This window comes from Coenobita brevimanus, chromosome 15, assembly GCF_032717465.1.
Source record: "Coenobita brevimanus isolate Jiangsu-jjx chromosome 15, ASM3271746v2, whole genome shotgun sequence".
In the NCBI taxonomy this organism is placed as follows: domain Eukaryota; kingdom Metazoa; phylum Arthropoda; class Malacostraca; order Decapoda; family Coenobitidae; genus Coenobita; species Coenobita brevimanus.
The window spans coordinates 30,517,418-30,531,111 of NC_136968.1; the positions used below are offsets into that span (position 1 = coordinate 30,517,418).

The 13,694-nt window shown below is 42.7% G+C and overlaps 1 protein-coding gene across 1 annotated transcript in view; it reads left to right on the forward strand.

The window, feature by feature from the left end:
- The window catches only part of LOC145390721 (UDP-xylose and UDP-N-acetylglucosamine transporter-like), a 144,409-nt gene that overhangs the window by 1,939 nt on the left and 128,776 nt on the right, over window positions 1-13,694 (forward strand). The window contains exon 2 of the mRNA XM_080265515.1: window positions 7,163-7,276. Within this exon, the coding sequence (XP_080121641.1) occupies window positions 7,163-7,276 (114 nt within the window). The remainder of the gene's footprint in view (window positions 1-7,162; window positions 7,277-13,694) is intronic.

Here is a 13,694-nt window from a genome sequence, read left to right on the forward strand (position 1 = left end):
TGATAACGAATAGGGAATTGAGCATTGTGTTGTATTGTACTGTCTTATTGTTTGTAATGGCCCCAACATGCTTGGATGCATCAACCTTGACCACCTAATGGTGACTCTCCATGCTGCCCAATCTCTGGCAGCCTCCCTAATCAGTCCTTTATCCATGGAAATAAAAAAGTTTTCTGCATAACAGTATTGTGATTCCCACTTTAATGTATTGAAGTGAAGCTCGGACTTTGCTGGAAGGATACAAGTCAGGAATGAGACCAATGGAAATGAGTTATTTTAGTGGAGCATGTGGAGTTATGTGGAGAGACAGGCAGGGAAATGAAGGAGTGCTGTGGTGTTGATCAGGGTGTGTTAGGGTACATTAGGATAAATGATTTGGGATGGTTTGGCCATGTGGAAGATTGGTAGTGAGAGGCTGTGTTTGCGAGTGTATATTAGGTGGAAGGAGAGGGGGGGGAAAGAAGGGGATTGAGAATAAGATGGAGGGATAGGGTAGACAGATTCCTCTGAGAGGGGAGTATGAGTTGGAGAGAGAGGACAGGGTTACATGGTGGCAATTGATCGCTTCTATGGGATCAAGTCTTTTAGTGATAGATAGTTTGCAAGAATGGATGGTATAAGAGTAAAAAGCCTAAAGTGTAGGGATGAAGACATATGTACAAGTTATGTCAAATGGTAGTTATGGGAAACAGAGACTGAGTCAGTAGGTAGGAATGAGTTAGATACTCTACCGATCTGTGACAGTTACGTAGGTGTACTGATGAGCAGTGACCTAATATTTTTGAAACAGTGCATTGAAGTAGGGTACATCCAGAGGCAGTTTTGGTATAGGAATAAAGAGATTGTTCTCAGACTCTAAGTCCTTAATACAGTCACTTCCGGAGCATGCTGTGCAATTCTGGTCACCCACACTTAGGAAGAACATAGATCAAATTGAAAAGTTCAGGCTAGAGCTACAAAACTTATTCCATCCATTAGAAGCCTGAGTTACCCCTGGGGGTAAGGGGTTTCAAGAATACTCCCTCAGTATCCCTGTTTGTCGTATGAGGTGACTAAAAGGGTTGGTGGTGGGTTAGTGCCCCATCCCGTAAAAAGAACTGACTAAACAAGCAAGCAAAGCGTCTTGGACCAGGATGGACCGTACATTGACGACCAAGGAATGGACAAAGGACATTCTAAGGATGGGAACATGGAATGTGAGAGGAGTGAATGATGAAGTGAAAGAGAGAGAGATTTTTCAGGTGCTTGAGGATGCAAGAGTGGATGTATGTGGATTGACTGAAACTGAATGGTAAGGTGAAAGGGTGAGAGTGTGGGAGTATGGTTTAGGACTATGTGCGGGAGTTAATGAGAATGAGAGGGCAAGAGAGGGAATATGTCCGATGATAAGCAAGAAGTGGAAGGAGAATATAAGAGAGTGTGGAACAGTGGGTGCACGGATTGTTTGGGTGAGGATGAAAGCAGGTATACAAGCTTGGGCGATTGTATGTGTGAATGTGCTGACAGAGGACCAAGTGGCAAAAGTGAAAGATGAGTTTTACGCAAGTGTAGAAGCATGTGTGGGTAAGTTTGAGAGGAGCGAGTGAGTGTTTTTGATTGGAGACATGAATGATAAAGTTGGGAATGTACGAGTGAATGGAGTGGTTGGTCAGTGGGGTGTGCCAGCTAAAGTAGATGGGAATGGTAGTGCTTTGGTGGACATTTGTGCTAGTAGGGGGTTGGCAATAGCCAACACCTTCATCTGGCATATGGCGATCCACAGGTATACATGGAGAGTATTGAGGAGGATGGACGGTGAACTTGTTGAACCTAAGGCAATGATAGATTATGTGTGTGTGGATGAGCGAATGAGAAACAAGTGTTGGATGCAAGAGTGTGGAGAGGGTGGGGGAATGGAATCTCGGACCATCACTTAGTAATGGCCAAGGTAAGGCTACAAAGAAAATGGTTGAAAAGATGAAGGGGAAGACAGGAGCAAACATCTCCTGTGAAGAGAGTGAAGTAGCAAGAGAGTGAGGAAATGGAAGAGTATAAGAGCATAGTGGAAAAAAGATTGGGAAGGTATGAGTTGTAGAGCAGATGGAAGGGATGGAAGTTGTATGCAAGATAATCACGGAAGAGATAGATGCAGCGTTCGAGGTGGTTTATGAAGTGAGGAGGAGATGCAGGGGTGTGCAAGGGACAACATGGTGGAATGATGAGATGAATCAAGCTGTGGAACAAAAGAAGAAGGCATATAATGACTGGCTAGTGAGTAAATGTAGGGGAGAAGATGAGAGAGAGAAGAGAGAGGTATTTGTGAGTAGGAGAAGATAGGTGAGGAGATTGGTGAAGGAGAGTAAGAAGAAAGTGGATGAAGAGTTTGGGAGGAATCTGAGTGTGAAATGGAGGGAGAGTAATTGTTTTAGAAGGAAAGAAAGTAAGACAGTGTGAAAGGGGAAATAGTCGGGGAATGAAAGATGGGAATAATAAATTGTTGGTGGAGAAGAGAGACAAAATGAGAGATGGAAGGAGCACTTTGAGGATTTCTCGAATGTAGAGTATAAGTGGCTGGGGAATGGCTGGGAAAGGAAGAGATGAGAGGAGGGAGGAAGAGACTAGTAGAATGGAAGTAGTTGAAGCAATGAAGATGAAGATGGGAAAGGTCCCAGGAACTGATGGAGTGTGTGGTGAAATGCTGAAGTATAGGGGTGAGATTGTTGTGGAGTGGATATGGAAGTTGTGTAGATTGGCTTGGGAAGAGGGAAGGGTTCCAGAGGACTGGAAATCAGGTATAATTGTTCCTTTATACAAAGGAAAAGGAGAGGGAGAAGTATGTGGTAACCATAAGGGTATTTGCCTTCTTAGTGTGATGGGAAAAATATGTGGTAGAATACTTACTGATAGGGTTAGGTATATGTATAACAGAGGAGCTAGATGGAGAAGAACAAGTGGGATTTAGGAAGGGAGAAGGGTGTGTAGATATTTGTTCTAAGATATTTAGTGAAGAAGTGTCTAGAGATGGGAAAGAAAGTGATTGCTGCCTTCATGGACTTGGAGTAAGCATATGGCAGAGTACATAGGCAAGGTATGTGGAAGGTATAAAGAATATATGGAGTAGATGGGAAATTGTCGAGTGATGTGAAGAACATGTATGAGGGAGCTAGGGTTACGGTGCAAGTGGATGGTGAGCTGAGTGAGTTCTTTGATCTCATTGTGGGACTGAAACAGGGATGTGTGTTGTCTCCATGGCTGCTTAATATAGTCATGGATGGGGTTGTAAAGGAGGGGCAAGGTAGCTGTGGATGTGGGGCTGGCTCTAATGAATGAGGGTGAGATGTGGGAAATTCCGGTGTTACTGTTTGCTCATGATACAGTATTGCTGAGTGAAGATGAATGGGAGTTGCAAGGTTTGGTGAATGAATTTGGGACAGTGGGTAAGAAGAGGAATATGAAAGTTAATGTAAACATATGGAAAGTTATGGTGTTTGAAAGGAATGAAGTCACTGAATGCACAGTGAGGTTGGATGGTGAGGATATGGAGAATGTGAGTGCATTCAAGTACTTGGGTAGTGTGATAAGTAAGGATGTAAGTTTTAGGGAATAAGTGCTTGAAAGGGTACAGCAGGGAAGGGAGGTGGTTGGTTCACTGAAAGTGGTGATCAGAAATAGGGAGGTGAGTATGGAAGAAGCCTCAGCATGATTGTATTGTGATCCCTGCCCTGATGTATGGAAGCGAGGCGCGGACCTTGCTAAAGGCGAACAAGTCAAGAGTGAGAGCAATGGAAATGAGTTACCTGAGAGGAGCATGTGGAGTGACATGAAGGGACAGGGTGATGAATGAAGAAGTGAAAGAACGTTGTGGGGTGGATGTTGATGTGATTGTGAAAATTGGGAGAAATACACTGAGGTGGTTTAGACATGTAGAGAGAATGGAGAATGAAAGACTGACTAAGAAGGTGTATGTAGTGAAGTGGAGGTAGGGAGAGGGAGGAGGAGACTGAGGATGAGGTGGAATGATGGAGTTGAGAGGTATATGAGGGACAGGGAGTGAGTTGTGGGGAGGGCAGTCAAATGTTGGGTGACAGAGTGACATGGAGGCACTTTGTCTGTGGCCACCCTTTGCGGGATTAAGGTGTCAGGCTATAGATAGATAGGTAGACCCGAGGGTTGTGGGAGTGTTTTCATTAGAATCACATACACTTTGAAGTCACCTCATTGAAGCATTTAAATACTGAATGGGTTTGGTAATACAGTAAAAGTCCAATTCTTCGGCATCCAATTCCCCGGCAAATGTGACATTTCGGCAGTTTTGAGAAATAGCCCCATTTACGAAAATCTCTGATCGTTCAGCAGATTTTCCGATTTTTTTCGTCAGTCTTGAAATTCTCCATGAGGCTTGCCAGCTAGCTACCCGCCTTTACCCGCCTTAGTGAGTGAGATTGTGGAAGTGATGGAACGAGTCTACCACTGCCATGAAGCTCAGAGGCTAGCTCTTTCTCCCATAGCATAAAGAGAGGACAATCATGTAGTGAGTCTAGCATGGGAAAGAGAATCTGTTTCGCCATTCTTCCGAGTTGTTGCCGTGCTGCTGCCGACTTCTCTCGATTCTTCTGTGTGCTTTGTGAACTTCATACCGAAATATATCTGAGATTACTATCCGAGTGTGCTGTAAGCACCGTAACATCAGACAAGAGCTTTGTAACACCTGAGTGGATCAGCCGTGTGTAGTGAACAGTATATACATCTGCGTGCTTTGAAAATGGCCTCCATGAGTGGAAAGTTTGTTGCAGGACCCTCTACTGCTGGGGACATCTTCCAGCAGTAGCAGACTCCAATCAGCCCCTTCTATTATTCATATGTAAATAAGGAACCTACTATAAGTTTAGGTAAGTGCATGTGAACTTGTAGGCCTACTGTACCATTACATTTATATACAGTATGTTCACTAATTTCTTTGTTTTTCATATTCATGTATAGTACTGTATTCATTACAGTATTGTACAGTATCAAACAGTATACAGTACTCTCTCCAAACACATTTGTAATGATATGAGTAGTGATGATAGTGTTCACCGAAACATATAAGGTACTGAGTGGGTAGGGTTTTTGATAATTCGGCAATTTTGATTTTTCAGCACTTGCCTGGTCCCATAGATGCCGAAAAATCGGACTTCTACTGTATTGACTGTAGAAAGTTGTTTAGTCTCAGAATGAATACAACACGTAACTGTGGTTGGAAGCAAAGTTAAAAAGATTTAACATCAGCATATGTGGCTGGGGAATGGCTGGGAGAAGGAGGGAGGTGAGAAGACACGAAGAAATCACTAGGATAGAAGTTGTGGAACCAATGAAGAAAGTTAAATCGAGGAAAGCCCCAGGAATTGATGGAGTGTGTGGTGAAATGCTGAAGCATGGGGGAGAAATACTAGTAGAATGGATGTGGAAAATGTGCAGATTGGCCTGGGAGGAAGGTAGAGTCCCGGAGGATTGGAAGTCAGGTATAATTATTCCCTTGTACAAAGGATAAGGGGAAAAAGAAGTGTGTGGTAATCATAGGGGCATTTGTCTTCTTAGTATAATAGGAAAAGTGTATGGTAGGATACTTATTGACAGAGTTAGAGAAAGAACAGAGGAATTAGTTGGAGAAGAACAGGGAGGCTTTAGGAAGGGAAGAGGTTGTGTAGATCAGATATTCATTCTTAGATCTGTAGTGGAAAAGTTTCTAGAGAAGGGAAAGAAGTTGTATGCGGCATTCATGGATTTGGAGAAAGCATATGACAGGGTGGATAGACAAGGATTGTGGAAAGTATTAAGAATATATGGAGTAGATGGGAAGTTGTTGAATGATGTGATGAGCATGTATGATGGTGCTAAGGCTGCAGTGCGTGTGTATGGTGAACTAAGTGAATTTTTCTCTTTGAAGGTTGGTTTGAAACAGGTATGTGTCATGTCTCCATGGTTGTTCAATCTGTACATGGTTGGGGTAATAAAAGAGGTACAAGGTAGGGTAGTGGATGTTGGAGTGGCCTTGGTGAGAGAGGATAGTGTTTGGAAACTCCCTGTACTGTTGTTTCCAGATGATACTGTGTTGTTGAGTGAAGACGAAGGGGAGCTGCAAGGCTTGGTGGATGAGTTTGGGGGAGTGTGTAAGAAACGGAATCTAATGGTGAATGTAGGGAAGAGTAAAGTGATGGTCTTTGAGAGAGGTGAAGTCAATGAATGTACAGCGAGGTTGGATGGTGAGGAATTGGAAAATGTGAGTACGTTTAAGTACTTGGGTAGTGTGATGAGTAAGGATGGAGGTTTGGAGGGTGAAGTGCTTGAAAGGGTACAGCAGGGAAGAAAGGTTGCTGGTTCTTTGAAAGCAGTGATAAGAAACAGGGAAGTGAGCATGGAAGTGAAAAAGTTACTACATGACAGTATTGTTATACCAACTCTAACGTATGGAAGTGAAGCTTGGACATTGTTGGAAGGACACAAGTCAAGAGTGAGAGCAGTGGAAATGAGTTATTTAAGAGGAGCCTGTAGAGTCACATGGAGAGACAGGCTGATGAATGAGGATATAAAGGAGCATTGTGGTGTGAATATGGATGTAATAGGAAGCGATATGAGAAACACACTGAGGTGGTTTGGCCATGTGGAGAGGATGGAGGGTGAAAGACTGACGAAGAGAGTGTATGTGAGTGAGGTGGAGGGGGGAAGAGGGAGGGGGAGGCCGAGGATGAGATGGAGGGATGTGGTGGAGAGGTATATGAGAGAGGGGGTTGTGAGTTGGGAGCAGGGCAGTGAAATGGCGGGGGACAGGGTGACGTGGAGGCGATTTGTTTGTGGCCACCCCGAAAGGGATTGAAGCGTCTGGCAATAGATAGATAGATAGATATATGAAAACAAGATCTGCTTCACCTGGAACAGACTCTCCATGGATGGTGTTAATAACATTACAGTAGAGCTGTATATATATAAAAAAAAAAAAAAAAAAAAAAGGAAAAAGAAACAAATTTGTAAGGATCTTCCTCACACTAGAATGACTGCAAATTGTACATGCATTCCCAAGCAGATACAGTGTACAGTATCTTGTGGGTATGGACCACAAGGTCTTTGAGATATGGTACTATTACTTATAGCTCCTTGTTATCCTCCTTGCTTCCCTCCCTTACTCACCTTTTTTGCATATTTACAGTGCTGAGCCAGGGAGTGGCAACATTATTACATTTGCACAGTTCCTGTTTATCTCACTGGAGGGCCTTGTTTTCACCTCTCGCCTCGGCACTCGGCCCAGCGTCATTCCCTTAAGGTGGGTGGGAGGTGGTAGGTGGCTGTGTATTTGATATTAGCAGGGAAATTGTATTTTTACAGAATTGAATCGGGTTTGTAAGGTCACATCTAACTCAGTACATTCTGATTCATTCAGCTCCCTTTATCTACACGTATTGCTTCTTTTCAGTTTTCACTCCCTTGTCTCCTTTTTCCTCCCATTTACATCGACCACCATGCTCCACTGCTTCATGATGGTCACATTCACCTATTATTTTGACCTGTTGCTCCCCTTTTTCCTTGCCATATTTATCTCAATTCATAATTTCTCTTACCTGATTGTATATTTATAAAATTAATTCTTAATGTTTGGTCTCTACCTGAGTGTTTTCACTGGGTTCAGTTGGGCTCATGATATCTGATCTTTAACGTTCTTAACGAATTATACTTTCTACAGAGGTCAGTTGGATATGTAATCACGTGTCTTTTATATAATTGTTTTTGCCTAACTATGTTTTTGTAGAACTGAATTAGGTTAGTAATGGCATGTTGTACCTAATTGTATTTTTGCTGAATTAAACAAGTTTGCGGAGTTCGGTTTTTTGTTAGTAGCATCATACTTTTTTCATATGGGGTGTTTTGTTGAATAACGACGAACGTGCCAAATATCTAAAATTGCGATTTAGGTCGCAACACACTTGTCCAACATTTTTCTATCCAGTGGAAATGTTTTCATGGCATGTTCGTCTTTACAGCGTGGTCAAAAGTCCTATACAGTGCTGCCTTAACATCCACGGGGGTTAAGTAACAGAGACACCTGCATAATATGTTAAAAATCTGCGGATATCTGCTGCCTCCCTCAAAAACAACCGTTGACCCCTGTTAACCCTTTGGCTGCAGCGGCTGTGATGACAAGGTACTGACTGTGCTGTGTGTCTTCAACTCGTGTTTTAACCCACTTATCATTAATCTTGGGAGCTAAAATTTTTGTCAGACAGACATCAGTCTTTCTACTGTCATTTCCAAAAAACAGCATGTCCGTGCACAGAGAACGATTTGAGAGAATACATGGTGTGCTGACTGATGCATGGGTGTGCTGACTGATGCATGGAGGCGGAAATTTCCACCAAACCACAAGATTTTTTCCATACAATAGAGGGTTACAGCCACATTACCTCATCACAGTAATTGTAATAATAATAAAAATAAAACACTTCTGGCCAATCTCCTATGATTTTGTTACAATATTCCAGTGTTTACATTAGACTTTAATGACACAGTAATGATGTGAGGGAAATCATTACAGACTTTATGAGTGACTTTTATTACCACTTACTTTTATAAAACTTATTGATAAAATGTCACGAGTCATTTCATAGCATAGCTCCACAGTTTGCAACCGCAAAAATGTTCACTAGCTAATGCGCTTAGCATCATGGCTCCTTTGATTATCGCAAAAATATCACTAAATCACTTGTATTTTATCACAGTGATTCACAGTATAGTATAAAATAACACTTTCAGCCACTTCACTCGTATGATTTCAGTGCGATTTGGGTGCATATTGCATCGAATTATTTACGAGGGGGGGGGGAGGGCAGCAAACCAGTTTAGACCAGCTCATCGAGGGGGATGAGAGAGAGAGTGGGGGGGGGAGGGCAGCAAACCAGTTTAGGCCAGCTCATCGAGGGGTACGAGAAAGAGAGAGAGAGCGGGAGAGAGAGAGAGAGGAGGAAGGGGGGGGGGCAGCAAACCTGTTTAGACCAGCTCATCGAGGGTATGTGTACACATGTGTGTGTATGTATGTATACTATTATGTAGCACTAGGATAATTATCAGTGTTTAAAAGTTTAGCCCCTGAAGTTGTAGTCATTCATCCACCGAATGAATTTTTCCCCATAAGTTATGTGTATCAATTAGTACGTTATCAAGTAGCGCGTGCTCGCACATCCACCATATAGGTCTTTACAAACAGTACAGTAATAAGGGCAAGAAAATTAAAATTTTCACTTTTCCTGTTCTCGGGGATGGGAGGAGGGTCATCAGGTTCATCAGGCGTTTCAACCGTTACCAGCTGATTTCCGATTAGCCAATGACGTAGGCTTTTAGACACAAAGCTTTGGTATGACCAACGAGTCACAGAGCTTTCCCCTTATATCAGCTGGTAAACACAACAAAGTCCTTTGCCGCCAAGATTGCTAAGGAGAATGCGGAAGAAAAGAAATACTCCTAGCCTGTCCTAACTTTACCCGTGATGAATTAATGGCATTAATAAATGAAGTGGCCAAAAGGAAGAATGTTATAATTGAGTCAGTGGATAATGCCATCACTAAAACAGCCACGAACTGTGCCTGGGATAATGTTACATTTGCAGTGAACAGTGTCAGCGGAGTTCAACAAGATAAAATGCTTTAATGAAACCGGCCCAGGCATTGTATCCACCTGTGGATATTTAAAACCATTTATGTTATATCCACCTGTGGATATTCAAAACCAGATATGTTAAAAATGCAGATGTTAAGGGATGACTGTATAACAAGGTCAATTCTTGTTCCAACACACTGCAGGTTGGTACAAGTGGCCTGTGTATTTCCCGAGGAAAGTTGTAGTGGAAGAAAGATGAACATGCCAGCCAGCACTCCTTCAGGCTGCCAATGAGCGTTGGTCTCATGATGACGTCACACTCACAGCCAATCAGCGTTTGTGTTTTGTGGGTGTGTCAGCTAGTGAGTGTGGCCAGATCCTTCCCTTCCCAGTTCTGTTTACATTGTAAGCCACATAGACATGCTTTTGGTTTATTAAAATACAGTAAAACCTCACTATAACAGACTAATTGGGGCCCAAGCCATTCAGAAAAATCGAAATTCCAATAAAAGCAACATCCTGACTACCCCTGCTAACCCGGAATTTTTTACGATATGCCAGAAATTAGTCTGGATCGCACCAATGGCTTTTAAACTTTTCACTACCATTGCAGCAGTGTACTGTATTATACTTTCACTACAATAATCAAATGGTATAATATATCTAATAATACTGTACTGTGCACTGATAAAAGTGGTAGGTGGTGGCGACCATCATCCACTCACTTGATGTAATGCTGCCTACTTCTTCCTTAGCCTTTATCATTCATTTTCTGTGCCTGCCCTACTCTCTTCCTATTTCTCCCATCTTTCCTGTCACTACTTATTGCTTTTCTTTCCATTACAGGTGGCTTTACATTGAGTGACAAGCCAAGTGGTTTCCTGTAAGCCAAGAAACCATTTACAACGCTGGGTGGTAACCATACAACCAAACCATACGTGCTTCCTACATGTCAAGGAGGTTGGTGGAGGGTTAGTGCCCCTCCCTGTAAAACAAATAACTCAGAGTCAAATGGCCACCTCATACGGGATTATGGCGTCTGGCAATAGATAGATAGATAGATAGACACTGATAAACATGTCTTTTATTTATCTTACTGTGGTGAACATATCTAAAGTAGTCAGGCAGTCCGGACTGTACTGTACACTGATAAACATGTCTTTTATTTATCTTATTATGGTGAACGTACCTGAAGTTGTCAGGCAGTCCGGACTGCTTCTGCCTCTATCGGACTTTTTCTGACAAAAAAATTTAGTCCTGTAGTTCCTTGATTCTGATAGAAGTGAATTCCAGTCTACTGAGGTCCGTTATATCGAGGTTTTATTGTTTCACCTCAGATTTATATTGATTTACACCGCAACATGAATGACTTACATAGTATTGACAACGAGGAAATCCTTGAGCATACACGGAAGTGACAACGTAATCCATCTTCTTGGAAACATGCAGTTGCCTAGCAAAAACGAAATGCTGGGGAAGCATACATGAGTTATAGCACAGAAAAGGAAGTGCCAGCTAGGAAAATTGGTCCTCCTTGTAAGTGTGGCTGCTTCAACAACTTGGGCAGTGATAAAGTGAGTGATCTATTTACAGCTTTTTGGGCAATGAGTGATTATAACAGACGGAACAGTTACATTGTCAGTCACGTGAAAAATGTTGCAGTGAAGCGGCCTCATGTCTAGGGACATAAATCATGCAAGTCATTTACATTTGGGTATTGTATTGACCATGCCAATGTGACTTATGGTATTTGCTGATCATCATTCATCAGCATTCACTGTTAGGTGAGTGTAGAGTTTGTTCTGTACTCAACAAAGTGACTGTAACTGGATCAGTAAATGCTGACAAGTGAGGCACTGGTCCTAATTTGAAAAAAGTTAGTGATGAACAGAAGGCACTAAATCAACAATATACTGGACTACTGTTAATCCTCAACTCCCCATTTTCGTTTTCGTTTTCGTTTTTGAAGGCTCCAACATGCTTGCATGCGTTAGCCTTGGTCACCTAATGGCGGCTCGCCATGCTGCGCGATCTGTTGGAGCCTCCCTTTTCAGTCCCTTAACCCTGAAGTCACACTTAATGACCTCGTCCCACGTCTTTCTCGGTCTACCCCTCACAACCCCACCCCCAGTATGAACACTTCTCACCCTCTGCACCCAATTACCATCCCCATTCCTCTCCACATTCCCAAACCACCTCAATCTACCTCTCCCCATCACAACACCAATACACTCCAGTCCCATCCCACCCCTCAACTCTTCCATCATAAACCCAGCCCCCCCTTGCCTTGCACGCAGGGACACACTGCACATCCACCTAATCATTGTCATTTCTGTATGTCTGAGCCTGCGAATATCCTCCTCCTTTACTGCCCAGGTCTCACTACCATACAGCATCACCCCTAACACATGCTGCATATGAAGACCCCTTAGCACGTAGGGAGAGTCCTCTCAGTGTCAGGAGAGGCAACAGCTCCCTGAACTTCTTCCAACCACTTCTCACCCTAGCCACAGAGCTAACTCCAGCCCCACCTCCAGCACACAATATGTCTCCAAAATAACAAAACTCACACACTCAAGAGACCCACCAGCAAGTTCAATCCCTGCTCTCCCCGAGACGTCGCATGCATAAAATCAACATTATCTCACAGTCTACCTCTGATACCACTACATCTTTTGTGCACCCATTTATCACAAACACTGCACAAGATGGAATTACTTCCCATGCCCTTGTGGCAAACTGCACATGGCCACTCTTCCTCGTCTTTGACAGTACCGCCACCAACCCTAGATATAATCACTTTTTTTTTTATCTGCATTTACCCTTAAGCCCTTGTGCCCCATACCATCTCCCCACTTCCTATATCTTTCCTCCGTCTCCCTTTCATTCTCTGCAATCAACACCAAATCATCAGCATACAACATCTCGCACGGGAGTCCATTTCTGAAGTCACGTGAGAGGGCTTCATGTACCATGATAAACAACATTGGACTCAAAACTGAACCCTGATGTGCACCAACATCCACGGAAAACTCATCACTCAAATCCCCATTCACTCTTACCTGGGTGCTAGCACCCCCACGGCACGTACATACAGTGAGCTCACACAGTGCATGAGTGGATGGGCGATCCACGGCCTCGTGCACTGTGATTTTGTGTACTGTACTTTGAATACCAAATCTTATGGGAAAAATAACATATGGACAAGACTCCCTCAAACCGTGATATTATTTTAACCTTAGAGATATAATAAAGGGAAAATTTTTAAGACATATACTACAGATACAGCTAAAATAACAAAAATATGGTCAGTCACCTTAAAAACAGTAGACAACAGGCTTGATGGACTTGACTCCTCCATGGCCGCCGGTGTTGAATGACGTTTAGCTGATAAATGGCCGCAGGCGTCATTCGAGTGCAGTCTATAAAAAATGGCAAAAATTTTGGGGGAAGTGAATGAACATTCTGAACGTTTTCAGACTGACTTACACTACACTCCCATGCATCCCATCAAGCAGTTCAGAGCCTGCTGCTGTGATGAGTGGATTTAAATTTTTTTTTCGCTCATAGCCTTGCCTAAACAAGCATAACTACACCCATTATCGCAACACAGACAGAAAATATCATTTTTGTCATCCCTTGCAGAACACACACAACCACCCTGTTTACGATCATGAAATAATACAGGCACAAACAAAAAAGACATGATAATAAGAGAAAAATAAATTTTTGTCTTGGTATCCATACCTTTTTGCTCAGGTTTGTTGTACTGTTTTGGATCGTCGATGCAGCGCGACTTGTAGAAGACTGTGAAGTCTTTCGAGAACTGAACAATCATCTGGGACATAAGACTGACCTTCACTTCACACTCTCACACCTCAAATGTCAGTTTACCACCAGCTACCTTGACAAGTGGATGTACGATTTTTTCGCTCGTGTCCATGCCTAAACACGCTTAGTTACACGCATTATCTTGACCCAGACAGAAAATATCATCTTTCTCCTCCCTTGCCAAACACACACAACCACCCTGTTTACGATTATAAATAAACAGAAATAAACAAAAAAGATATAAATAAAAGAAAAATTAATTT